The sequence below is a fragment of the Oryzias latipes genome, chromosome 13, assembly GCF_002234675.1.
Source record: "Oryzias latipes chromosome 13, ASM223467v1".
NCBI lineage: Eukaryota > Metazoa > Chordata > Actinopteri > Beloniformes > Adrianichthyidae > Oryzias > Oryzias latipes.
The window spans coordinates 25,164,183-25,190,360 of NC_019871.2; the positions used below are offsets into that span (position 1 = coordinate 25,164,183).

At 39.2% G+C, this 26,178-nt stretch overlaps 1 protein-coding gene across 1 annotated transcript in view; it reads right to left on the bottom strand.

Moving 5' to 3' along the window:
• Window positions 1–10,124: 10,124 nt before the first annotated feature.
• pcp4 (Purkinje cell protein 4) overlaps window positions 10,125–26,178 on the bottom strand; it is a 40,859-nt gene continuing 24,805 nt past the window's right edge. The window contains exons 2-3 of the mRNA XM_023961741.1: window positions 22,770–22,821; window positions 10,125–10,893 (exon numbers count right to left, since the gene is read on the bottom strand). Coding sequence (XP_023817509.1) covers window positions 10,763–10,893; window positions 22,770–22,821 — 183 coding nt within the window. The 3' untranslated portion in view covers window positions 10,125–10,762. The remainder of the gene's footprint in view (window positions 10,894–22,769; window positions 22,822–26,178) is intronic.

Consider the following 26,178-nt stretch of genomic DNA (forward strand, 5'->3'; position numbering starts at 1 on the left):
TGAGAATACTTAATGAGGTTTTCACTTGCACTTACATTTAGAGGAGTCTGGTATTGACTGTTAAAGTGTGACTTGCCTCAGAGCTTCAATCTATTATTCCATCTCACACTGCATTGAAGGGCCACAGGAAGACCCAACCTATAAATGACTCTTTCATCACATGTTGTCTATTTGCTGTAAATGCATTAGTTGGATCAACTCCAGTACTTCACTCTATACTCTGGAGTCATGTTGCTGGATTTAATTTGTTATGCTTTAATTTTAAATCACCATCAGCCATTAACAATTTAAAGTGTCTAAATATTTTCTGTTTTGATCTAATTTGCTCTATTTGACATTTCAAGTCTGTTATTTGAACCATATGAAAAACTACAGACATTTGTCAACAGTTATTTTCATTTTCTATGAACTGCAGATTTCAGATATGTTTAATGTTTTATTATTATTGTTGCAACTCAACAGGATTTCCTTGCAGTTTCATTTTTGTTAAAACAAAAAAGAAAAACTAGAGTTCTTAATGTCTTTTGCAATTGGTTTAAAAAAATACTGATCCAAAATAATTTTTTTACATGTTATAAGCAATTATAGACTTGTAGATTTACAAGTCTATAATTGTATAAGCAGCAGATAAGTGGGCACTTATCTGCTGCTTTGCAGCATTTTTTGGAATTGGTTTATTTTAAGCAATCAAAACAAATCAAAATAAATATGTCTGTATGTCTGTCTGTCAATTAGCATAATTAGTCATGAATGGATTAGAAAATAAAAAACTTTAAAAAGTAATAGATATAAAAATACACAAAAATATACGTGTACAAACATATACATAGATAGACATGAACACATCCACATGTAAATGATGCTGTTATAATTATTCATAATCATAATAAAATGCATATTTGGATCTATACAAACAGTACATGATACATTGCATCCAATACATATGAAGTTTGTCAGATAGGCTTTGAGTCATTGCTTGAAAGCGAGTGGGAGGAAATTCATTGAAATATTTCAGATTTTCAGTGCTTCTCATTAGCTGAAAGGTTTTTCGCCTAATCCTTTCATTCTCAACTGCATGGGTTTCAGTGTAGTAGATCTAAAATGATCAAATTAATGAACTTGTGAATTTGTTTTTGTTTCCTCACAACCCAAGAAGCTAGCAACCCTATCTCAAGGACTTCCTGATCCGAGTCTCCTTCTGAGCTTTGGAAAGGAAACTCTTTGGGTTTTCCGTGAAACTGCCTGATGAGGCTGGCGTGGATGATGTGGAAGAAACTGCTGAGCTCCCAACTGGGTTTCATAATGAGGTGCCTAAAGAGTAGGCAGGAGGCAGGGGGGTAATTTGTAGGGCATGAAAGGGAAAGACTTTCCCCCTGAGTTCACACAACCCTTCGTCAATCAGTCAAACCTTCTCTTCTTTCGTTGCGGCCTCCTGAGAGCGCTGCTACTGTGTATCCTTGACATCACACTTGCTGCTGTGTTTATCCCCACCCCCTCCCTTTAGATCCATTATTTTCTCACTCTTTCTGATCCTCCTCAGATTATTCAATTGATCAAACAGCTTTTTTTGTCCTTCGCATCAAACAGAGACTTGAGGATCTCGGTGAGATAATTGTTTCCCATGAACTTTTTAAGTCAGACCAAACCAACAGAGGAACTCACATCAGCCAACAGGAAACTCTCATTGTTTTATGAATTAAAGTGAAGGATGTCTGAGTATTGTGAAAGAACAAGAAGCAGAGATGCTTTTTTGAATTTTCAACTGCTTTTATTAACCCTCCACTACCGCGATCACAACCTAGTTTCCTATTACTTCTCATCACATTACACCTTCCTTCTTTTGAGTAATAAAGGTAGAAGATGTGCAAGTAGCGCAGTTAACATGCCTTGAACTGAGCATTCTTTAATGGCTCTGTTTTACAATCATTCTTACTAAAACATCAGGCTTGGAACAACATCTTAAACTACGACTTCCAGATAGACTACCGGTTGCCAGTACAGACAAAGAGGAATGTTCTGCCTCATAGTTTTGTCTGTGACCTTACCCTCAACCTTTAGGTGACAAAGACTATCCAGCCTCTGGATGTGGTAGCACCCACAGGTGTCTGAGTTTTCGGCTTTCTTTCTGCCTGCTGAGGTTGATGTCAACAAATCATAGTGCCGTCCTTACCCCTCCTAACAAGAGTCCTTGTCTTTTCTGTCTTCAGGCTCCAGCGGCAGGAGCTGGGGTCTCAACAGACACAAGTGGTGTCTGTTTCTGCATAAAACCCCTTCAGCTGTGCGAAAGAGACCTTGGGGTAGCACACTGTTAGATGTCCAACCCTTCTGGTTGTCAAGTTTGGCATCAATATGATCACCAGACTTTAGATGGAGAGGTTGACTGGAGTGTCATCTGCCACATTAGTGTTTGTATAATTCTATTTTAGCTTAAATTCTTTTAAACATGTTCTCCGTAATAAGTAAAATACAAGGTCATGAGAAACGTACCAAAAGTATGATTTTTATTGGAGTGGGTCTTTAAAAGAATATACAAAAGTCAGCATTAGAAATAAAAATACATTTTAAATATAAATATTTATAGTCCACATGTGTCGCTGAAGGATGAGAATAGATTGTGCTGGACACCATAGAGTGATGCAGCATTGCACTTGTAAATAATAAATAACCTGCAATTGCACTTATATAACCATACGAATATAATGTATGTGCATAGCTGAATTAAATAATTTGACATTGCACTTTTCTGAACCAAATATTGCACGTCGGTAAGAATATACGGAGTTCTAATTTTTTGTCTGTTAGGTTGACAGTTCTGGGAAGAAAACTGTTCTTTAGTCTGTTTGTGCAGGCCTTGTTAGACCTTAGAAACTTGAAATGTTGCACACCTTTTATCTTGAGGAAATGTTCTGGATTAGGAGATGTGGAGGCCAAGCATCATTCCTATGATCCTAAAAAGATTCCATGGGGATAAAACCAAAAACTAGGGCCATAAGCAAACGCACATGAGCATGCACAAAGAGGTGCATAAAGGATGTTCAGTTTTGCTTTGGTAAATATCAGAACATTAATGTTTACCGTTAAATATGAGTATGTAGGCTGCTGCATTTATCCAACGTTATGTAATCACAATGTGACACTGAGCTTCAGTGGCACTAAAAGCCTCTTGCATCCTTTTTGTTTACCCTTTTAAAAAAATCCACCAAAGAGAAATGTGCAATTAAACAAAAAGCTTCCTGTTTGAAAGTTAAGATCAGATTTTGAGCTTTTATTATGACCCACAGCTGGAACAACGGCGTGCTATCATGTGCTGTTTAAACCTATGGATTAATGAAATGGCACATTCTTTAAGAATATTAAACACATGGTTGAAATTAATAAAGTTTTGCCTCAATTACAAAAGGGGTTTATTCAGACATACCTTTGGTTTGTCTGAAGATTAATAACCCCTGTTGTTAAAGTAAAATATGTCCAACACAAGAGGCCCTCAGCTCTCATCTGTCTGCCCAGCTGTTGGACAGGACAAGTTAAAAAAAAAAAAGAATATTAAACACAATGTTTACATCACAAGCTAAATATTTCTATATAGTAGAGTTTTTAGAATTCTTATCAGTAAAAAGGTATTTATAGCACCTGCTTTCTAGAGGTTGACTCCCACTCAGAAAGTCAGTGGGGCAGGAGAACTGCTGGGAGACACATTTCTAGGACAGCTCCTGGATGGAGGCGCAGACAGCGATGTGACTGACAGAAGTCATATCAGGATGAGTGACAAAGCAGCAATCAGTGGTGATCTTACTAATAGAAAAAGTTTTTTCTCTGACACATCATTATAAATATCTCATCTAAAAAGTGACATTAACGTCCAAAGTGTCTCACATTTGCTTTCATCCAATACCTGAACTCACCTGATGTTGCCTTCTGCCTGAGACCTTACAGGTTCCCACAGCACCACCCGCCCATGGGTCGAAGTCTACAGGGCAAGACACTGAACCCCATGCAAATATATATATGCCATATGTATGGCAGCAGTGTGTGAATGTATGTGTGCATGAGTGAATGGGACTGTGACTGTAAAGGCGATGAAAGTTGTGTTTTTGGTGTTTTTTTTATACCTGTTCTTGTGGCATTTATCTCACAATGGAGGACAAATATTCTTCCTTGTTGCTGCAAACTCAGATTGTCGTCCTAAATGAGAACTTGTTCTCAATAGACCTACCTGGATAATTGTGAACAGGCAGCTCTCAGTGGGGTCGGGGTTCCTCTTCGCCAACAGTACCGCCCACAACTCAGACGTGAATTTCTAATGAACTCTTGTCGCTCTGCAGAAACCATGTCCTTGAAAATCTTGGATTTTTTTCTAAAAATGGCATAATTGTAATTTCAAGACCACTGGGAATGCTTTGAAGATAGATCAAAAGATGATCGGAGTGGTACTGTAAAGCAAAGTTTATGAATTGCTCGCTAAGGCTGTGTGTTACTGCTTAAATTCTGAATCTGGTTTTCATTTTGATTTGATTTCTGTTTAAACTGTTTCAACAAAGTTTTTTGAATTGGTTCAAATTTCTTTTTCTAACACACTTTTTTATGGAAATTAGCTATCACCAGTGATTAAAACCAATCCAAAGTGGATACTTGATTAAACAATCTTTCAAATATTGAGGACAAAAACATATTTTGGGAAAGGGGGAAAAAACGCATTTTGCTATTAAAAGCTTTGGACTTGAAATAAACAACTTGTAGATTTACTGTTGACTAAATAATATTTACTTCAACAAGATGGGTAGAAGGTTAGGAACTCATGTTGTCTGTTTACCCAGAAACCCCTAACTTTTGTGCTGAAATCTGCGATCACAACCACACAATGGAGGAAGCAATTGTTGTAAAATATCAACAACAGCAGTAAATCCCTATTCCTTGTGATTGTTTATCATAATGCCAAATAAATGTGATAACATCACCATTTTATTATGAGGTGTGTCTACACATCATAAATGTGCAATTCACTGAGATCACTGGAACATCAAGAACTGTGTGTGTGTGTGGGGGGGGGGGGGGTCCAACATAACAATGGCAGCTTTTCAGATTTCATCTTCAAACAACAGAAAAATAACTATGTCTTCAGCTCCTAAGTTATTATTAGTAGAGTTGATTGATCCAGCCCTTATCTTTGGAATCAGAGAGCCCAGAGAAGAATGATGGTGTTGCTTGTGAGGGAAACAAAAAGTCTGATTTGCAGTAAACCCAGCAGTAGCATCACTCATTAGTGCACACAGCAGGCTGTGGTTTTTGTCAGTGAAATTCCTCACACTCACTCTCCCAGACACACTCGTTATTTAGAACAAATTCGTGATACTATTAGCGTGACAGCCTCCTAATGACTAATGCAGTTTTAATTAATCAAACCTAATAGAATCATTCACATCCACATCTACCGGGACCATTAGATGACAGCGCAAAGACACCCACTTTAAAGGACACAAATGATAAGGAATACAGTTTGTCAGTCAGTGCATCTTCACATTAGTCGATGAATGCGATTGTCTATCTTCAAGAAAATGTGTGGGTGAGTGAATGTGCTGCGGTGTGACCCGAAATGTCAGATCTCACAGGAACGCAGATGATTAACTGTTGTGAAATCTTTAGCTGTTAGAATGCAAGCAAATAAAGCAGTTAGGTACCGTCAACACCTAGTTCCTCTTTACCCACTAAAATCTGGTCGAGTATTTCGAATATAATGAAAGTAGAAGACGTGCTCATGATATGTGTTTGCTGCAGACACTGATGATTTATTCTGCCATCTGCAGGAGTGATATTTGCCTCTATAGGCAGCACAGATGGCGTGCAGCAGACTTCACAGTGCTATTCTAAGTGTATGTGGAAATTCTCACTATAGATACAGTCTGGGTGCATGCATTGGCACATGAGGAGAGAATAAGAACTTAATATGATGTAAGATTAAAATATAATCTCAGTATTTGTGTGAAAAGAGTTTCATTATTTCAAAGACAAATATAAACAGAAGGAAAAGCCTGGCTGCCAATTGGGTGAACTTTCCTCTGCAAGGTATCAGCCTTTGCAGGAACACTTTCAATTACCCATTAGGGCAAAACAAATACAAACAAAAAATCTACAGGACGTGTGCATTTTTTTATCACAGGATCTTCAGAGAAAAACAAAAAGGTCACTTAAATGTTGCTTGAAAGGGAGCAGGTGGCGAGCGCTGCTCTGTGCAGGCTGTGACACGAGCGCAGCCCCAAAATGCCACGAAGGCATTCTACTTCTTTAACAAAAAGATGTTAAAATAAAATGTACAGACTTTCTTTCAAGGATCTTGATGCACTTTAAGCCTATACTCAGAGCACTTTAATCTTCTCGAGCTTAGAAAGCTTATCTGCAGAATCAACTCTGGCAGTGCAAAGTTTATTGCTTACCATGAGAGTACATGCTCCAGCGAACCAGTGAACTTGTATTTGTAATAAGTTCTTCTTGCAGTCTTTTGATAATGTGTGTGTATAATCCATACAGTATAAAAAGAAAATTAAGGAGTTGTAAGACAGCGGTAGAGCGTGTAAACAGAGAGCTCTCATCAATTGGACGGGGGGGGGGGGGGGGGGGGGGGGCAGTTGTCCCAATAGTCCCGCCCACAACTCAGAGGCAAATTTTGAATAAACTCTCATGTCTGCAACAACCATTTTCTAGAAAACAAGGCAGTTTCTTAGATTTTTGCTAAAAACTGTATAATCAATAGGCCACCGGGAACACTTTTAACAATAGATCAGAAAATGATCAGAGAGGGACTTTAAGGTTTAACACAACTGAACTGTGTTTTTTGCCACTTTGTGTTTCTTTGTTAATTCCTGTGACATTACTGTATGCCGTGCTATGCATAATTTCGTAACCAGGTTCATTTTTCGTTGCTAAAAGATTTAGGGAGAATGAACTTTTCACTTTTCTCTGTGAATCAGCTGATTCACGTTGTTGGTGTAAGGAGTTACGGTATATCAGAACATTGTACTGGTAGGTTTTGAACGCGACATCACCGGTGTTAAAGGTTTTAAGCTTAAATAAGAGAGAGAAAAAAATGTAATGTTAGAGTCGCCAGTTAAATTAGTATTTGTAACAGTATTTTTTCAACCAAAATGGTGGAAGAACGTAAAATTTCAGTTCTGGACGAGGACTTCCGGTTTTGGCTAATGATGTCTGGACGTCAGCTTGTTGTCTAAAGCCAGGCCCTCTTGTTTGGAATTGCAATAAAATCCAGGGCAGTAGATAGTCCTGCACTAGTCTTTTAGAGGTTAGGCTAGTGAGTGAATTCGGTAGTGAGTGAATTCGGACAGGATGTGCCAAAAATACAAACAACCAAACCACTGTGAAATTTTTATTTTAAAGAAAGTGCATTTGAGCCGCTTAGATTGCTTAGATTTTAAGGCCTCGCATACAATAGCTATTAGGGATATTGAAGTAAACCGAGTTGGTGACTCTGCAGGAATAGCTCAGGTTTTATTCCATGTGCTATCCTAGGCACTTTAACATTGGGAGTTGGGTCATCTAGACCAGTGTTTTTCAACCAGTGTGCCGCGGCACACTAGTGTGCCGTGGGAGATGGTCAAGTGTGCCGTGAGAAATTGCCCTCATTAATCATTAACTAATCTAAAAACATTTCCCATCTCCAGGATATCAGCTCTTTGTTCATCCAAACAGGCCCTGATAAAACACTGAGTAGTTAGGAATATAAAAGATCTTAAAATTACTTTTTCTTTGTGTTTATTTAATTCTATTAAAGACATTTTGATAAGGATGACGTTACCGCGATTTACCTGCAGCTATGACAGTTTGCGGAAAAGTCCCGCCCCTTTAACTGTCTCCACCAATCATTCTTGAAGGTTTAATCACATGTCATCAGTCTGACCAATCAGAAGTGCTTAAAGTCTTCACTTCCTTGTTCTTAATTCTGCTGATAAAGTCGCTCAGTTCTAACAAAAATACCAGCTAAAGCTCGTCTTTAGCGGTGTAGCTTTCCACAGAGTCCGGTGTCAGACCGTGAAACAGGTGGACAATCCAATGAAGCTCAGAGACGCGAGTCTTTCTGCAAGTTTTCGGCAGTTTTCACACTACATCTCCCATGATGCATTGGCTTAAAGGGCCAGTGTCCCAGGGCACAATGAGTTGCCCTTGCGAAACGCCTTGAAACCACAACAAACAGACAGTTTCTAAATTTTCTAATTTAACTTTCATTTCATCTCTTAGAAAAAACAGCCGCAACTTCCTGCTTTTCCGGCCACAATCCTCACAAAAATGCACGTGAGATTGCGGGCGGGGGGGGCTGTCGATCAATACAGACCATGAATTTCTGTTTTTTTTTTGTTTTTTTGGATGCTGGTGTGCCGCGGGATTTTTGTCAAGGTTAAAGTGTGCCGTGGCTCAAAAAAGGTTGAAAAACACTGATCTAGACCCACTAGACAGTGTGCTGAACCTTTTTTCTTCATTGATTTGTGAACCTCACTGGTGTCCATGGATTACATGAAATCTTTCCACCTTTATCATGGTAGGGAGAACACGTCCATGTAAGGGTGGGGTCATCAAAGGCCGCATTTACACTGCATGGTTCAAGTGACCCAATTCCGATTTTTTCCTCTCATGTGGCTCAGATCGGATATGAGCGGTGAACGTGTAAGCAGGAAAAAACCGCATGGATTCCGATTTTCTCAGATCGGATACAGGCCTCATTCATATGTGGAAATACATTGGATACGTGCATTTGGGTGTGCCATGTAAGCAGACAAATCGGATATTCCCCAGTAAACGCGAGTCATACGTCAGGGACGTCAACTCAGGACACCACCAACTGAGATCACATTAAATATGCTTTTGTGTGCTGATTTTGCTGTTCGACGACAGCTGGAGCCCCATCAGCGTGTTACCTTTCAGCCTCAGGCTTCAGACCGTAGTCGGAAACCGCTGTTATTTCCGGTCCGGTCCTGGTCGGGACGCAAATGCTAACTAATCAAGCGGGACACCGTTGCTCTGGAACAGGCTAGAAGCCATTTATTTCTTTTCTTGGATCAAACTGTTCGTCCAGCACAACGTCTGCAAACTCTTCCTCATTCAGCCCTCCTTTTTCCTCTCCCGCGCATCCCTTCTCGTGCGCCTGCCTCATCCAGGAGCACCCAAGGCAACGCCTCCTTCCATCGCTGCGTTGCCTCCATGACAACCGCAGTCACACAAAAGAAAAACAACAAAAAGGGGAGGTTTCGCCATGCTAAATGTTTGCCGTTTGGACCAACACGCACCTTCTAACTGCTTTTATTACTGTTATGAATATAATCAAGGCCTGCTGGATCATAATTTTTTTAAATCCGTGCGGTCAGTGCTCAGGTCCGCGGAATGCGGGAATGCTGCTACGTTACGTAGTCCTCAGAACGTCCACGTTTGATAAATTCAGCATTGTATAGTGTAAATGCAAACATTGGATACAGGTCACTTTTAAAAGATGATGTAAGCGGGCCGTCAAAAAAATCGGATATAGTCAGAAAATCGGATTTGGGCATCAAAACCTGCAGTGTAAATGCAGCCTAAGATAGCACAAGGGTTACAAAGGAAGAATCCTATGTGAACCTAATGTCTTCTGAGTAAAACAACTATACATCATGGCAGAAGGATCAAACAAAAGAATGACGTGATGTTTGGTGCTAAAAATACAAATCATAAACCACGTTTGTTTGTTTTTTTTGCCTTTTCTTTATAAGAGCCTTTGTCTATTCCTATTCACATTTTCTCATGATGACTAATCCCCTTCAAGAGGGAGAAAAGGCTGTTTTGTAACGGCTGCTCATGGCTGAAATCTTGGCTGTTCTGTCATTTAAACAGAGCGAGAAGAGAAAACTGAAGCAGCTGGATAGAGAGGACAATAAGCACATGCCAAGAAAACAGGGAGTTCTTAGAACACCTTCTATTTGAGGTTAAGCGAAGCCAGGAAAATATTTTTAAATCACTTTGCTTGCATAGATTTCAGTTTTTCACAGGCCAAATTTAAATAATAACTTTATTTGCGTGTTTGTTTTTTTGGGCTTGAAGCTAGAAGTGGCTTAGTTATCAAGCTGAGAAAAGAATAGGTCCAGGCAAGCTAGTTCAGTAGAGCTTCTATTTATAGTTTTATCGTCAGAGAACACAGTCAGTCATTTTGCATGCACATTGCAGGAATTCAGCAACCACATGCAGCTTCAGATGTCTGACAGATGGGGACAGATCCATGCGCTGTACACAGTTTCCACACATAGGTTTTATTATTTTATTGTACACGGAGTGACAGTCTTAATAGAACCATGCAGGTAAGAAAAAAACGCTTCAGGGTGAAAAGAAAAGCTTCGAGCTAAGTTCTCTACAAACAATCTTCACGTCAGCATCTGCTGCTGATACACCTGCTCACAAACGACAGATGCTTTCCAGGAAACATCGTCCCGAGCCAACAAGTACAAATACATGATCTAACACAAAGAACAGTCTAGACTTTGTGGTGGATGCAACAGATATGGCAGGATACAAGCCAGAATGCTTCATGTTATTGGTTTAAAAGATTAAATAATGGTAATAACTGACAGGATAAAGAGAATTTGCAGACATTTCTTATGGTTAACCCCCAGCCCCCCACCCCAGAGTCCCAAGAGTTTCCACAGGTATGAATTTGTTTACATGCAAATCTCACACCATCGCCACTGTGCTGCAGCTGTCCCACCCCCCACACATTGACAGAGCATCATGGCCCTCACTAGGACTTGTCGTTCTGCTTCTTCTTCTGGAACTTCCTGAACTGGGACTGGATGGTGACCGCTGCCTTTTCGGTCTCCGGGGCGTCCATGTCAATGTCAAAATCCTCGGGGACGTCCGTCTTGGACTCAGCTTTGGAAGACAGAGAAAGTCGGTGTGAGTCAAAGTAGCACGAAAACTGCGAACATGTGAGGTTTTCATAAGGTGCATGCACTGATTATTTTTTTTTCAAACTCTGCACTCTTACAGTCTCACAGTTCCCTTAACCCTTGTGCTATCTTAGATGACCCCACCCTTACATTGACGTGTTCTCCCTACCATGACAAAGGTGGATAAAGGTGGAAAGATTTCATGTAACCCATGGACACCAGTGAAGATCACAAATCATTGAAGAAAAAAGGTTCAGAGCACTGTCTAGTGGGTCTAGATGACCCAACTACCAATGTTAAAGTGCCTAGGATAGCACAAGGGTTAAAGGCTTGTGCCTTGAGGGACGTTATGAAAATGGATTGTACCATTGTCATCCGTGTGGTAAGAGTATTGTGAAGTATTCACACAAATATAAAACAAAGTGTACCCACTACAGTTGTTCCATAGAATGGTGCCCTTTCGCCACACTCTAGTCGTTAGTAAGGTGTGTGAATACTGGCCCATTACTGACCGCCCACAAATTCCACACCCACAGGGTGTGCATGTGATGCTTAAGTGCCCTTGGGACGCCCATATAATGCAGACACAAACTACGCTCTGATTGTACAATTTCCTGAATCCTAATAGTCAGGCACCACAAGGATGGAGCAAGGAGAGCACGCATTCCACATGAACAGCATCAATGGGGTCCTTGCGCAGTCCACAGGATTTAGGGGGGTTGAAAAATGAAAAACTGTACGACACCTCACTCAGGCAATCCTCTACGTGTTGCATAAGTGTTCATTATGCCCTGTCACTGGCACGATGCCTGTAGAGAAAATATGGATGAACATTTTCCCGCTACAGGCTCACTGAACGGTATGTAACCTCAATGTTTTGTATGAGTCACCTGCGTGCCCCTTACGGGTGTGACAATTTTTCACGCGTAGAAAGCCAGTATCCACCCGTATGGGCAGTTGTGACTAAGGCTTTAATGAATCTCAGTCTTCATAGTTAAGCTTATTGTAGTGTTCCCAAAATGGGGTTTTAAGGCACCACTTGAGTTGAAAAAAAAATTCTTTTATGTGACATTTCTGTAAGAGAAAAAGTTATTTATCACATAATATAGCTAATTCTGTTTCAGAGCGAGCCCCAAAGAATTTTTAATCTAGGGGCCCAGTGCTTATTTATTCGGATTTTCCATGTCAATTAAAAGAAACACTGTAAAGGTAATTAAATCATATTTCCTAAGAATAACTTTTATTTTGGAAAGCACTGATGTGTAGAAAGTGCTAAATAAATAAAGTTTGATATCATTAAACCAAATTGATCTCTGAGGAATCACAATGAATATTTAAACACTTCTTAGGTGGAAGTTAATGTAGGAAAGTGACTCCATTAATTTGACCAAAACATTTGGCAGATCATTAACTTTTAACTTGCCCCCCAAACTGAACAAAAATGTGCTTATTGTGAAATATACTCTGATGTTTCCAACTTTAAGCAAAAAGTGAGCTATTTGCTGTTTCTCTTGCAAAAGATTGATCTGCTTGAGTTTGATCTGCAGAAAGCACACGACAGAACTGAGAAGCAGGGAGGCGACTGTAGTATTGACTGTGCAGCTAACGCTCGGGTTCCCTCGGGGCTGAGCCTGAGTGCCTCTTTGTGCCGCTCAAGGAGGAAACACTAACAGTTGTGTCATCCAAGCTTTGAAACCTGCAATAATTGATATTGAGTTTTCTAACCCTGTGATTTCTGCTATTTTGACCTCACAGACATCGAGCTGTGCACTCTGCCTTACGTCAGCCCCCGGGCATCAGCTTTATCGACATTAAGGTTCAAACCAGAGAAAATGATCGAGGAAAGGTTGTTGTGGGTAAAGGAAGCATGCAAAGCTCATCAAAGTCAAAAGTTTCTACAAACAGAAAAGTCTGAACGATTGAGATTTTTGTAGTGTTTCAACTAGGTGGGCTACATTAATTAAACTATTTATCAAAGAATTAATCAAATAACAAGAACAAAAAGAATGCAATGTCAAAATAACATTAAATAGAATTTAACTATAAAAAAGAATATTTACATTAAGTTTTGTTCAAAAGTGAAAGTTGGTTTTCTTTTTAATCAAATTTTTTTAGTCTTAACAATTTTCAAACCGGGGGCCAATTTGTGGTTCAGTGGTTCAAATCCTGTTGGGGTCCTTTCTTTTGTGTAATTTCCATGTTTTCGTGCATGTGTGTGTTTTCCTCCGGTTAGCTACAAAAACATGCTTCATTGGTTGCTCTAAATTGTATAGGTGTAACTGTGAGCGGTTGTGTGGTGCTGTGATGGACTTGTGACCTTTCCAGGGTGTATCCCACCTTCACCCATGAGGGGCTATATAGGCTCCAGCAACCCCGTAGCCCCAAAAGGGAATAAATTGGTTCCGAAGATGGATGGATTTTCAAACAGTTAATGGAGAAATGCCCCCACACTCTGTATGCTTCTTCATAAATATATAATATCGGTCTGTCCTGGAAGGAATAATTATTTGATGTTTACATTTATGGTAAACAAGTTTGGGAGAACAACATGACCCCATGGAGAACTGCCTGATATGTTTGTGTGTTTCTTTCCAAAAGACAATAAAATAAGCAGCTGTTGTACCTGCTAAGGGCAAAAACCAGTCCCCACAGACTTTGTGACTAGAGGCTGGATGCACCCCAGGCCAGTCTTACTAAGTACCACCTCCAACCTTTACTAAATCTATTGATGTTCTTAGCAAAAGAAGCGGCCTCACTGCTTGTGTCCTTTTTTCCTGCTTTTAGGGCGCTTTTGTTTCCACTGGCTGAGAGGGTGGTGGGTGCACGTTCATGCAGCTGTGTCTCTTTTAAACTGGCAAAGTCCCATTTTTCCTCTTTTCAGAATAAACACCATTATTCGTGTGAATGGTCTCCCACGAAGGGACGGATAGAATCTGAAGCCATAAAGGTCATTTTGTCGCTGCAGTGTGACAAGAACTAATTTTCTGAGGTCACATTTTCATTACATCAAAAGATTTTTTTTTTAAATCTCACCATATATATATATATATATATTTTTAGAAAAAGTACAAGCCTGAAAAAACCCACGTAAATATTATGCATTACTGTACACTTGATCATTTTCTGTAATAGCTGTTATTAAAATGTACCCGGCTATTTTTTATGCAGTTGCTGTTTTGCTTACTGCTTGCACAGAAAGCCTCAGGCTCTGTTTCTGTCATCTATTTAACGATCACGCCTACAGTCTAGCATCCTGAACTTTATGCCTCAATCAAGGCACTTTCAAGAAAATGTTCTTTTTTTTTTCTAGGATCCAAATATGCTTAACATAAACAACAAAGATTCTATAATACAAAAAAGGGCATAATTTTGTTAAAATGTTCTAAAATACTGTATGTCTGGAAGGATAAAGTAAAGCACTTTCAAAGATGTTACATTAACTTATTTTTTTTGTATTTGCCATATCAACACTTTTCATTCGTCGTGTCGTTGCTCTGCGTTATTCTGTCACCACTACAAGCTTTATAAGTCTGTGGATCAAACAGATAATTATCATCTCCCCAGAGGGATGAGTGCTACGGACTGAGCTCTACGGATTCTTCTAAATCTTCATACAAAAAGAGTTTGGTGTCCCTCTTTTCATATTTTCATATGTATTATTCGTTTTTTATTAAAAAGCACTGCTTTAGATCATGTTGACGGGGCTTTCAGCAAAGCGGGCAGAGACGTCTTCTCTCCTGTTTCAAGAGTTGAGATTTTGTCAATATCTGTTTTTCAAGAATCATTTTTAACACTATATAGGGAAAAATAAATTTACGGTTATTGAAATAAAAAATAGGAATGATGCTCTGTATTGCACGATGGCTTTTAATTAAATACAATGAAATATATTCCAAAATCAGCTTTGAAGTGAAAAGTAGGATTTTTTTTTTAAATTTTCTAACTCATTTTATTGCTTCAAAGCCGTTGACCCGTAAAGGGCACTTCTCTACCAGAGGAAGAAATAGTATACAGAACCAGAGGATCTTACTGAGTTTGGTTTTGATGGGTTGTTGGGGAAAGTATGAATTTCAGACTGTTTGGTGCATTTTAATGAATTATTTATTAGGCTAGGTTGCCTCTTGCTTCTGCTACCTGATAAGTTTTTCTAACTTTGTGTGTTTTATAATCATTGACATTCGGGTATGGGGGATTTTACTGGGTTTATTTGAGTTATTGGGCAAATACGAGCTGTTTGGCTTTTATTAGTATCTTACTAAATTATATTTTTTAGCTCGGTTACAATATCATATAATAAAATTAATAAGATATATTAGACTCCACCACACCAAATAGAAAAATATCTTTGACATCATCTGCTTCTGGACTGGGAAACATGCAGTACAGACCAAAAGTTTGGACACACCTTCCCATTCATTTGAATGAGAATGTGTGTCCAAACAACTGGCATGTGTTCAAGAAAGAAGAAGCAAAACGTGGGTTCTTGAACGCACATTTAATCCATGGTTCACACTGAACAAGCAGGGAGGGGCTTGTTTTTCTTCTTTTTTTTTTAACTACTGTTTACTAGCACATGTCCGCCACGTACAGCTGAAAGAGGCTTGGTGCGAAATCTCCAAGCCGTGCAAATTTTGCTCCAGGTTTTTTCATTCACTGCTCTATTCCGATGACTTAGTGTGAAAGACATAGTGTCATAGAATACCAGCCAGGCACAAATTGCAATTATTATTTACTACTCCATGATCAGAATTTAAAGGGTTGGCATTGCCATGTATTACAGGAGATACTATCTATATGTCACTAACAAATCCAAGTCCCTCATTGGTCAAAGTTTGACCTGGTTTCACTTTGACAATGGATTCTCATTTTGTATGTAGAGCCCAAAAACGGTCTCAAAAATGTGCGTAGCTAGGCCTTAAGGTGCAGGTGTTTTAAATGTGGAAGCCCGAAATGCACATGTGCACGTGTTTACAAAGACTTTTCACTGAAAGTGCTCGCTGGAACGCGGTTGCTGAAGGTGATGTGAGTGTAGCTTCAGGTACCCTTTATCGTGAGCAACCTAAGTGTAATAATCCAGCTGTCCATCTTTAGCAGCTCAGTGGCCTTTGAAGGCCTTTTATGAACATGAAATATGACTTATGTCTTTAAACTTAGATCACAAAACAGTTGCTGTTTTAATTCATTTATATTATTACAGTACTGAAATCTGTATCTAATTGCAATGTAGAATATTTTTTAAATTTGGCAAAATTGGCAAACACAATCCAATGCATTGGAAAAAAAATATGTATCAGCTGGGGGTTGGTACAGAACACAGGAGTGTTTTGCCGTGTTCAAACTTCAAAGGGTAGATACTATTCTATTAATGTTCAGAGGTGAGGGGAAATTTTTGTAAACTTGCAAAGGGGTCGCTAGTATTTTTGGCTCTGTAGCTGAAAGTGCATGAAATTAAAGGAAAATCCACAACCCCGAGGCCCTTGAACATCAGACCATTGCAATCAATGCACAGCACTCCTGAAGAACTGGCTGTGTATTGATTGATGCTGTAAGTTCGAATGTTTTTTTATTTAGAGTTTGTGTGTCACCCACTAGGATTCAGAATAAAGAACAAAATACAAGAATCTATGGGCTGCAGAGCAATGGTTTGGCTTCTTTCAGGAAGAGAGCAATGATGTGTTTAAACGTTAACATCATCTGACATTGTGAGAAGAAATAATTGTAAAATTGTGAAGAAAATAGGTCACTTGACTGTGCGTGCTTGTTTAAAGCTCATTTTAAAAGCATGACTTCAGCCCCTCAGGTTTGAATTTTCTCCTGTTCTAAATTTATGCTGTGGTTGTGGCTCTTATTACAAATGTTTTCAACAATTCTAATAACCGTGAACACTTGCTGTAATAAATTATGGAAAAGAAAGTAAAAAAGCAAACACAGACACAATGTCCCACATCTTACCACAGTATTAGCATGTGTTGCCCTTTGATTTTGCGGTCAGTGGGTTTAGTTTTTGATGTATGTCATAATGTAGTAGTAGCAGATGTTCCTGGGAGAGGGGGAGTCTGTGCAAAGGACCTTGATGCAAAAAGAAGTATTGCACAAACACACAACATCTGGACTCCAAATATGTCAACTAATAATGCAGAAGATGACTGAACATGAAATCCTTCAAACCCTCACAAGTCAAATAACTCTACAAAGCAGATGTTTTCATGGAAGTGCCTCTGCAGTTACCATACCATGTTGCTTTGTGCAATACAGAATACACTTTTGTTAATGTTAGATTTAGATAAACACAACAAAGATGCAGCAAAGCAGGAAACATAAGAAATGATTCCATTTTATTCAAACAAACTTTTAACATTCCTAAAAATTGCTGATGCCAGGTGAACAGGTCACTGAAAGTAGCTGCTCCACAACTCAAAAGGACATTCCAAACGATGTGGTCATCATTGAATCTAAAAGAGAAGAGGTTGTTCTTGAAGACAGTATTCTGCTGAGCGCTAACAGGGAGCGGAGGAGAGCAACAGTTCCCATTGTTCTGTATTTTCCACTTCTGCATTAAGAATCATGCTGCTGACGCAGTTTCTATAGGCTACAAATTCATTGTCAAGGTCATCCAGCAACTTAATGTGTGTTTGTGCAGTGAAAGCTACAGACGTTTTCTCAGATGCAGTCAGTAAAAGAAGAGTTTTAAATGTACCTGCACTGAAATAGTGGTCTCTTCATCACATAGTTAAATACTATGTTATTTTCTAAATGTGGTAATTAGTTTTTGTTTGAAGGGATGCTTTGCTGGATGACCTTTCATAAATTCTTTTAGGACAGGCTAGTAGCTGTTTAATCATAATTATAATCGCCGGTTTTTAAGAGCAAGTTGATTTCCTGCTGTTTGAAATGTATAAGAATTGAACAACAAAGAAATATTTAAATGCTTTCCTAATGACAATTTTTTGATCACTCTTGACAATATCTGACAAAAAAAACCTTGGCTGCCACAAGCTGTTGGTATGAAATTTTTTGTGTAAACTGTTTGTTAGTTTTGAAGACTCATATTTCATAGACAGCTTTGACATAAAACACACTTCTAAAAAATGTAAAATCAAGCATATGAGAACTTTCAGGAACTGTCCTTCATCGTAATGCCTCCAGACTTGTTTTTCTAGATGCTCCACTCTAGGCACAACCCCACTCCAGCCCTTAAGGGCCAGAGACCATCCATCCATCAATTTTGTTCCGCTCATCTGGGACCAGGTCACAGGGGCAGCAGTCTAAACAAAGATGCCCAGACTTCCCTCTCCCCGACCACTTCCTCCAGCTCTTTTGGGGGGACCCCGAAGCGTTCCCAGGCCAATTGAGACACGTAGTCTCTCCTGTGTGTCCTGGCTCTTCTGTCATGACCCAGAGCTCATGACCATAGAAGGGTATTGGAGCAAAGATTGACCGGTAAGTTGAGAGCTTTTTGGCTCAGCTCTCTCTTCACCACAACAGACCAGTACATCGACTGAATAACGACGGACGGTGTTCCAATCCGCCTGTCCATCTCACACTCCGATGTTTTCCGGTGCAGCCAGACCTCCAGCTGCTGCCGTCACTCAGGACGCTCCCTTCCATTTTCATCAGCCTCATTTCCCTCACCTGTTCTCAGCTGGAGCCATTGCTCTGCTCCACTTTGCTTCTCTGGCAGTTTGTTTAGTTTTGTGCTCACGCTAAAGCTTACATTAACTCATTTCTGGTTGCTCACCCTTTTGAGTTATGAGTGGATTTACAAAGTGTTCGGACCTTTGCTTATGGATCTGGATTACCCCTTTTGGATTTACCGTTTAGCCCTTGTGCTATCCTAGGCACTTTAACCCTTGTGCTATCTTAGATGACCCCACCCTTACTTTGGCGTGTTCTCCATACCATGACAAAGGTGGATAAAGGTGGAAAGATTTCATGTAATCCATGGACACCAGTGAAGATCACAAATCATTGAAGAAAAAAGGTTTAGCGCACTGTCTAGTGGGTCTAGATGACCCAACTACCAACGTTAAAGTGCCTAGGATAGCACAAGGGTTACCATTGGGAATTGGGTCATCTAGACCCACTAGACAGTAAGGGTGGGGTCATCTAAGATAGCACAAGGGTTAAACTGTTTGCTGGATTCACCTCTCACTGATCACCACAGCTCCTCATCCTGCCCATCCTGTTTCTCTGAAAACTCAGCTAACACACTAGAGACTAACATAACTGCTTCCTCCTCCACATATCTGAGCTTCTAGAAATAAACTGTTAAACAGCTCCTTAGTCTCTGCCTTTCCTGGGTTGTCCATCTTAAAACGAACAGTATTGCTTATATTTTTAAACATCAAACAGCAGCAATTGTTATAGAAAAGAAGCAGGAATGAACCCTTAACCCTATAACTCCGGAGAAGCCACTGGTGACGACTAAAATAATAAGATGCTCTTTGGCAAGTTTTTGACCGTTTACACAATCAACATGAATCAGCTGTTTCCAACACAAAGAAAAGGCTTTGCATATCAGCTTTTCTCTGCAAGCGATTCACTACTGTAAAGTGTTGCATGACTGGTTTTCTCTGCTTCCACTGGAATTATGCTATTTGCCTAAATGGTTGAAGAGTTTTGGTAGAAGAATGAAAAACACTGATGTTAGATCTGGTGGTAAAGGGTTAAACACTAAAGCTTGATAGCCCAACTCTGAAGGAACATAACTATAATGTGGGGAGCTGCTGCTGGTTAAACTCATTCAGAGTTAATGCAGCACCAGCTTTTATAGGACAGTGGAGGATTTTTTTTTATAGAATTGGACAAATCAGAAAAACCAGAAAGACATTATGCTTTAAGACTCCTATCTAAACAAAATAATCCCACCTGGCAGGTATGTTAAAAAAATAAAATACAGCCAGAAAAAGAAATTTCATTTAAATTGAATACTTGTATCTCTAAATCCACCAATACCTAAAATTTCAAAAACATTTGGAGTTATTTTTTATGTTTTATATTTCCAGATTTGCTAGGTTAGCTTCCAGGATTGTCGCCTATGAAACCAAGGTTTGCTTCCCAGGGGGCACGATCACCTTCATCCAAAGTTGGTCATAGGCATGACTTTTCATGCTACTGCCTATTTAGCCACAAGGGGGCTGAAGTCTGGGTCTCCATGTGCAGGTCCCCAGCCCGGATGAAATACAGGGTTGTGCCAGGAAGAGCTTCTGGCATAAAAAATCTCTGCTAAACCACCTGTGCGAATCAGTAAAACCAGACTTGGTGTGGCGACTCTTGAAGGGATATGCCTAACAGGTGAACCACATTTGCTGAAAAAAACTTGAATTTTGATTCCCGTCCATATCAGGGATCTGCTGCTGAGTCAGAGCAAAACATCAAATCCTCCCCCTGATTTAGAGGACATGGAAGCAGGGAGGATATTGGTTTTTACACTGCTGACTTTATTTGCTCCACTATGATAGAGAAGTTCAACGATAAAAGATGATTAGTTACACACTTGTCACATGGAGTTGATCAGTATTTCCCACAGGACTAAAGCAGGCCACATTTATTTGAGATATGGAATCATCATTAAGACTCTACAAAAACAGATGCTTCTCTCAGTTGTTTTATTTGTCTGAGTAAAAGAACATGTATCCGCTTTCACAAGTGATCTATTAAAAAATACTCTGAAGCTGATCTGGGGTTTTTCTCAAAAGATCTTTTTCGCAATTTCAAAAAATGAAACGAAAGAAAAATGCTTTGTCTTGAAATACAACAATAATTGCCAGAAATCAAAACAAAAGATTAAACAATACAACAAAATAAAAAAAAAATGGAAAAGGTAGATATTATCTGACATTGCTGTTTGGACGACGACGTTTGTTCACCTTTTCAACCGGAAGTTATTTGCAGGGCGATATCTTTCAACAGACAATATTTCTTTAAGCTTCTGGCCACAGCCACTGCAAAGTTCAGTGATTGCTCAATCAACTCTTTACCACAGTTCAGGTAACATTCATTCTTCAGCCTTCCCTCTTCTTCAAAACTCTAACATCATCATCCAATCAGTGACGTCTCATAATACCTACCTTTTTGAGTTTCTTATTTTGTTTCATTTTTTTAACATTTCATTTTGATTTCTGGAAACTATCATATTTTGGAAGAATAAGTCCCAGTTTTTTGCATAGTTTGGCTAGGGTTGCAACTTCTGCTCAGGTGCGACTTATACGCGATTTAGATTTTTTTTTTAAAAGGCTCATATGTTCATTGTTTTCCCACTAACAAGCACTAGAGGGCACTTTAAGTTTGTTCACCAATGTTTGCTACTGACAGCAACACAGAAGAAGAGTTGTTCAAAAGTGACAGACAATGAAAAATTGTGTGATTTAAATTGATGTAAAGAATTTAGTTGACTTGTTAGCATGTTTTTTATGCTATATTTATCTGAATAACTGTTCCTGCATTCTGCTAATACACTAGACACTTATTCAGTTCCACCTATGTTTCATGAAGCTGAATACAGGATTGGTAGTGAGGCGCACATATATTCTGTCTAGCTTATTTTTATCTATTAAGCAGCGCAGTGGCCAGGTCATACCAAAGACCCTAAAAGTGGTACCTAATGCCTGCATGACACTTCTTATTAAAGGGTTGGATTGGAGGGTTAAACGATTCCTGAGTGCGGCTGTGTCTGCAGCTCATCCCCAAGGCATGGATCAAACTACAAATTTCACACACCTAGTGAAATTAATGATACTTTCAGGGTCACGGGGCTGCTGGAGCCTATCCCAGCCACTTTTGGGCGAAGGCAGGGAACACAGGTTGCCAGTCTGTTGCAGGGTCACACATATCACACACCCATGCACACTCACACCTATGGACAATTTGGAGATTGACCAATTAACCTATGAAGCATGGTTTTTTTTTTGGACAGTGGGAGAGAACACACGCATGCACGGGGAGAACATGCAAATTCCATTAAAAAAAGTCCCCCATTGATGTTCTGTTTTGGGTTCCCCAGCTGGCACTTGAACCAGGGGCCTCCTTGCTGTGAAATTTTGTTTTTTTTATTATGTGTTTTCCAGAATTGTGTTTTTCTTTCTAAAATGTAAAGTAATCTTTTTGAATTTTTTGGTTGTTGTGATCTTTAATATGTTTTCAGCGTTGAGTGATTTGTCTATGTTATTGGCACTTCAAGGCCACCGTAGTTTACCTCACACCAGTACAAGTCACAAGCCATCGAGTCTGCAGCAAATTGGTGCCATGTGGAGGAGTGACTTTAACTGGATTTGTGGTTTTTGGTGGCCATTACTGCTAAGAGGTTATTTCTTCTCCTACTTCCAGGTCAAATTCTGAATGAGTTTCACGTTCATCCACGTCATCTGGAGGACCTTTAAATATTTGATTTAGAAGGATTGTCCATTGACTCCTTCACTTTTCAATGAATGATTTTACTCACTTTGTGTAAATGATTCAACTTTGGGACGTGCTTTTCCATTCGTGACCCACAGGTATCACAAGTGACGCAGTTTAGTGTCTGAAGAACATTATGAATTAACCATCTTAAATGTGTGCTCCGGTTTCAGTGTCAAATAAACAAAACAACATATCAAACTCCTATTCTGATTATGATTTGCTCTGACAGAAAGCCCTGAGGTCAGGCCGTGAGTGTTTCAGCCCGCACGTGTGCACTGAAAGCTGTCAATCATTTGACTCACGCCTTTCAGAACCGATTTCATAAGCCCGGGCAGTGGAGTACAGTAAATTATTGCATACTTACCCACATTTCAATCATGTCTATCTCCCCCTAGCAAAACCTGGAAAGCCGGGGGTTCAAAACTGATGGGAAAAAAGTTAAACTCGTCGGTCTTGTCTTACCTTGTCCTCCAGCGGCCTTGTTGTTGCCAGAAGCTGCTCCGGATGCTTGTGTCTAAAATGCAAAAAAAACAAGAAAACAATGAAGTTGGACTAAATGTGAATTATAATCCACAGTCTTAGACCAAACAGCTGTTCAGGTCTTGCCATAAATAATCTGCAGTCTGAGCTGAAATGCCATTTGAAGCCTCGACCGCTTATTTCAGGCGGTGCGATTGTTATTCAGGCTGCACATGATGTGACCTGCAGGCGCAGCGTCCCATGACATTAAAAAGGCCTCAGTGCGAAATACAATATGATCTGGACTGACACATTGACGAGGTATAGCTGTTTGCATTGACTTATGCAACCCTGCGGAAGTCACCAAGTGACAGCGTCCCATTTCCTCCAGACCTTCATTTCTTTCAGCTTGGACTATGGATTTATTTCTTTAAGTAAGGAATGTTTTAGAGTCCCCATCCGCTTAAATATTGTAAACATTTGCGGCATCACGTATTCGCTAATTATTTTTCAGTCACGTGACTCCACGGGTTAATCACAAAAACCCAGCTCAAGACGCTTGTGTGAGACTTTTGCGTGTGAAGGAGGTGCTGCTTGGGCACGCCGGCTCGCCTGCTTCCTTGCCAGCTGCTTAAGAATATTTTACACATATTTCCAGCCGTTCCTGAATCCCTATAACCAAAGTTTGTGCCCCTGCATGGACGAATGGCATCAGCTGACTCAGAAGCAGCCAGAAAATACCCTAAAACGATGAAGAAGATGATCGCGGTGACTAATTATCATCTGGATGAATGAAAGATGGATTATCCCGGCCTCTTCTGGAAGTAGATACCCTCTCACACTTACAGTAAGGGATGAAGGAGGAAGCCTGGGCTCCTGGTTATAGGGCACAGAGAGACAGAGTGACTCTCCTAATGTGTGAGCAATATTCCAATAATCTTTAATAAATATTTGACAAAGCATCAGAAAATGTTTTAGAAGGGTTTTTGATGAGGAAGGATCGGTGATGGGCGTTTTTTTGGCTGCAAGTGTGGAGGATGGTTCTCCGAATTCTGGGATTCTGCTAATTCGCGAGTTTCTGTGGTCTCTGACCCCCACGAATACTAGTACTTCTGTTTTTTTCTTTGATAAGAGTTCTCACTGTGATGAAAGCATATTCCTACTAACGCAAAGAAAATCAGATCAGAGAGCACAAGTTTATACTTTAATAGGCGGTGTAAAAATATGTCATTTTTTATGATGATCTGACAGCTTATAATAATGATAATAATAATAATAATAATAATAATCACAGTATTATTATTGTTATTATTATTATTATCTGACACATTACCCAAGGGTTTTATCAATTGGCCTTTTTGATCAGAAAAATAACAATTAACGAGGGAGGATTCTGTTTTAAGATGGATTAATTAGACGTTTATCAGGACTTTATAATTGTTTTCCTTAAAAAATTACATGAAACAGTCCATATAAAAAGTGTGTGAGATTATATTTTGAAACAATAGTTAGGCTTACCATAAAGGGAAAAAATTCATATAAGATTTGAGAATAAAGTTGTGAAATTATGAGAAAATCATATATTTATGATTCAGAAGTTGTATTTTAATGAAAATAAAGTTGTACATTTAGAAAATATGTAGAGCATGATCAGCGAGATTCTTGACCTGTGGGAGGTCTGTTTCCCTGCAACATAAATTAAACAAGTAATGTTCAATTGTCTTTGTTAAAACATTTAAAAGCTAAATTTAATTTTTTTTTCAAAACTTTCCTTGTTCCTTTCCTTTCCTTTCCTTGTTAAACTCTGACTTTGTTAAGCATAAATGTCCACCGTATTCATGTAAATTGTTGAATATTTTTTCCCTATTTGTACGGCTTTTTTCCTTATAATTTTCTGACTTTTTTCCTCATAAAATTGTGACTTTTATTCTCATAATTCAACAACTCCAATCACATATATTTTGAGATTTTCTTCTTTGATGGTGACCCTAATACTCCATTGTATTAAAATAACATACAGGCTACACTCCATAAAATTCATTTTCAAGTCTTAAACAGCCTGTACACACATGGAACAGACATGTGGGTGGTGTTTTCAGGTATACTCCAGTTGGGTCAGATCTAATCTTGAAGTTTTGTTGTTTTCATCGCTGATCTAAACATATGAGGGTCTACATGTCATGTGGTGCTCTTCAGGGTTCAGTTGTTGGACCTCTTCTTATTACCATGCACATGGACACGATGATTCACACTAAAAATTACAATTATGTAGAAAACACTCAACTTTGTGGATTAACATTTTCTGCTGCTGCTTAGAGCGGCCAAGTCTAATGCAGTCAAACTCAGATTGGTTTTGGAAAGAGGAAAGCAAAGCGAATTTACTAAAGAGCAAATTTCTGAAGCAATAAGACTAAAAATGTGAAATCTTGGTGTCATAACAGACTCAAATCTGACTTTGAGTGCTCATATTTAGACCACAACTAAATCAACTTTTTAACATTGTAGATAATCAGTGAGACTCTGAGATCTCAAGTCTAGAAAGGTATTAGGAAGCTGTTTCCTCCTGCAGCCTGGATTACCTGGAGTCTTCTGTCTTCAGATTAGATTGTTAGAAACCTTCAAAACACCTTAACCAGAACCAGGAGCTCTGATCACATCATTCTTGGCCTCACTGACTAACGGAACAATATAAAGTCGATTTTTAAATTCTACTGCTTGTTTATCATTTAATGTACTTTTGTTCATTTTTCATTGTGCTGTTATTGTTTACATGTAATTTACCAAACATTGTTCCATCTCTGTAAAACATTGTGAAATGCCTCTGTGTACATTAGATGGTTCACAAATAAAACTGGTTTGCCTTTAAACATATAAATCACAGGGGAGTGGGAAATCAAATGTGTAGAATACGCAGCGTTAAAACACAAATGGGTGCAGTCTTTATTTTCTCCACAACAAAGAAACCTGGAGGTCGAATGGTAAACAGAGGCTTTTTCAAATCCGACGACAATCCCTTTAAACTCTTACACTGTAACATTTGTCCAAGTCATCGCAAGTTCCCAAAGCCAATTATTCAGCCCAGTACAGCACTCCTCGATAAAAAAAGTGTCTCCTCTTCTATTAATCTAAAAATGGGAGGCTAACCTCTAGAGAAATAAACACAAAGATTAGCCTGGTAACGTATGTATTCCCCATTTCTGCTAGTGTGACATTTAATTTCATTAATGTGCACTTCCATTGAAACTCAGCACAGGGGATCTTGCACAGTTTACACTTATATTAAAACAATAAAATATGACCCTCTTACTCCTGCAGGGAAATAAATGTTCCTACAATATGCGTGCATAAATATAAAAGTGCACACCAGAGAAGAAAACTAATATTCAAAGCAGTTGTGCGGTTTATGTGGGTC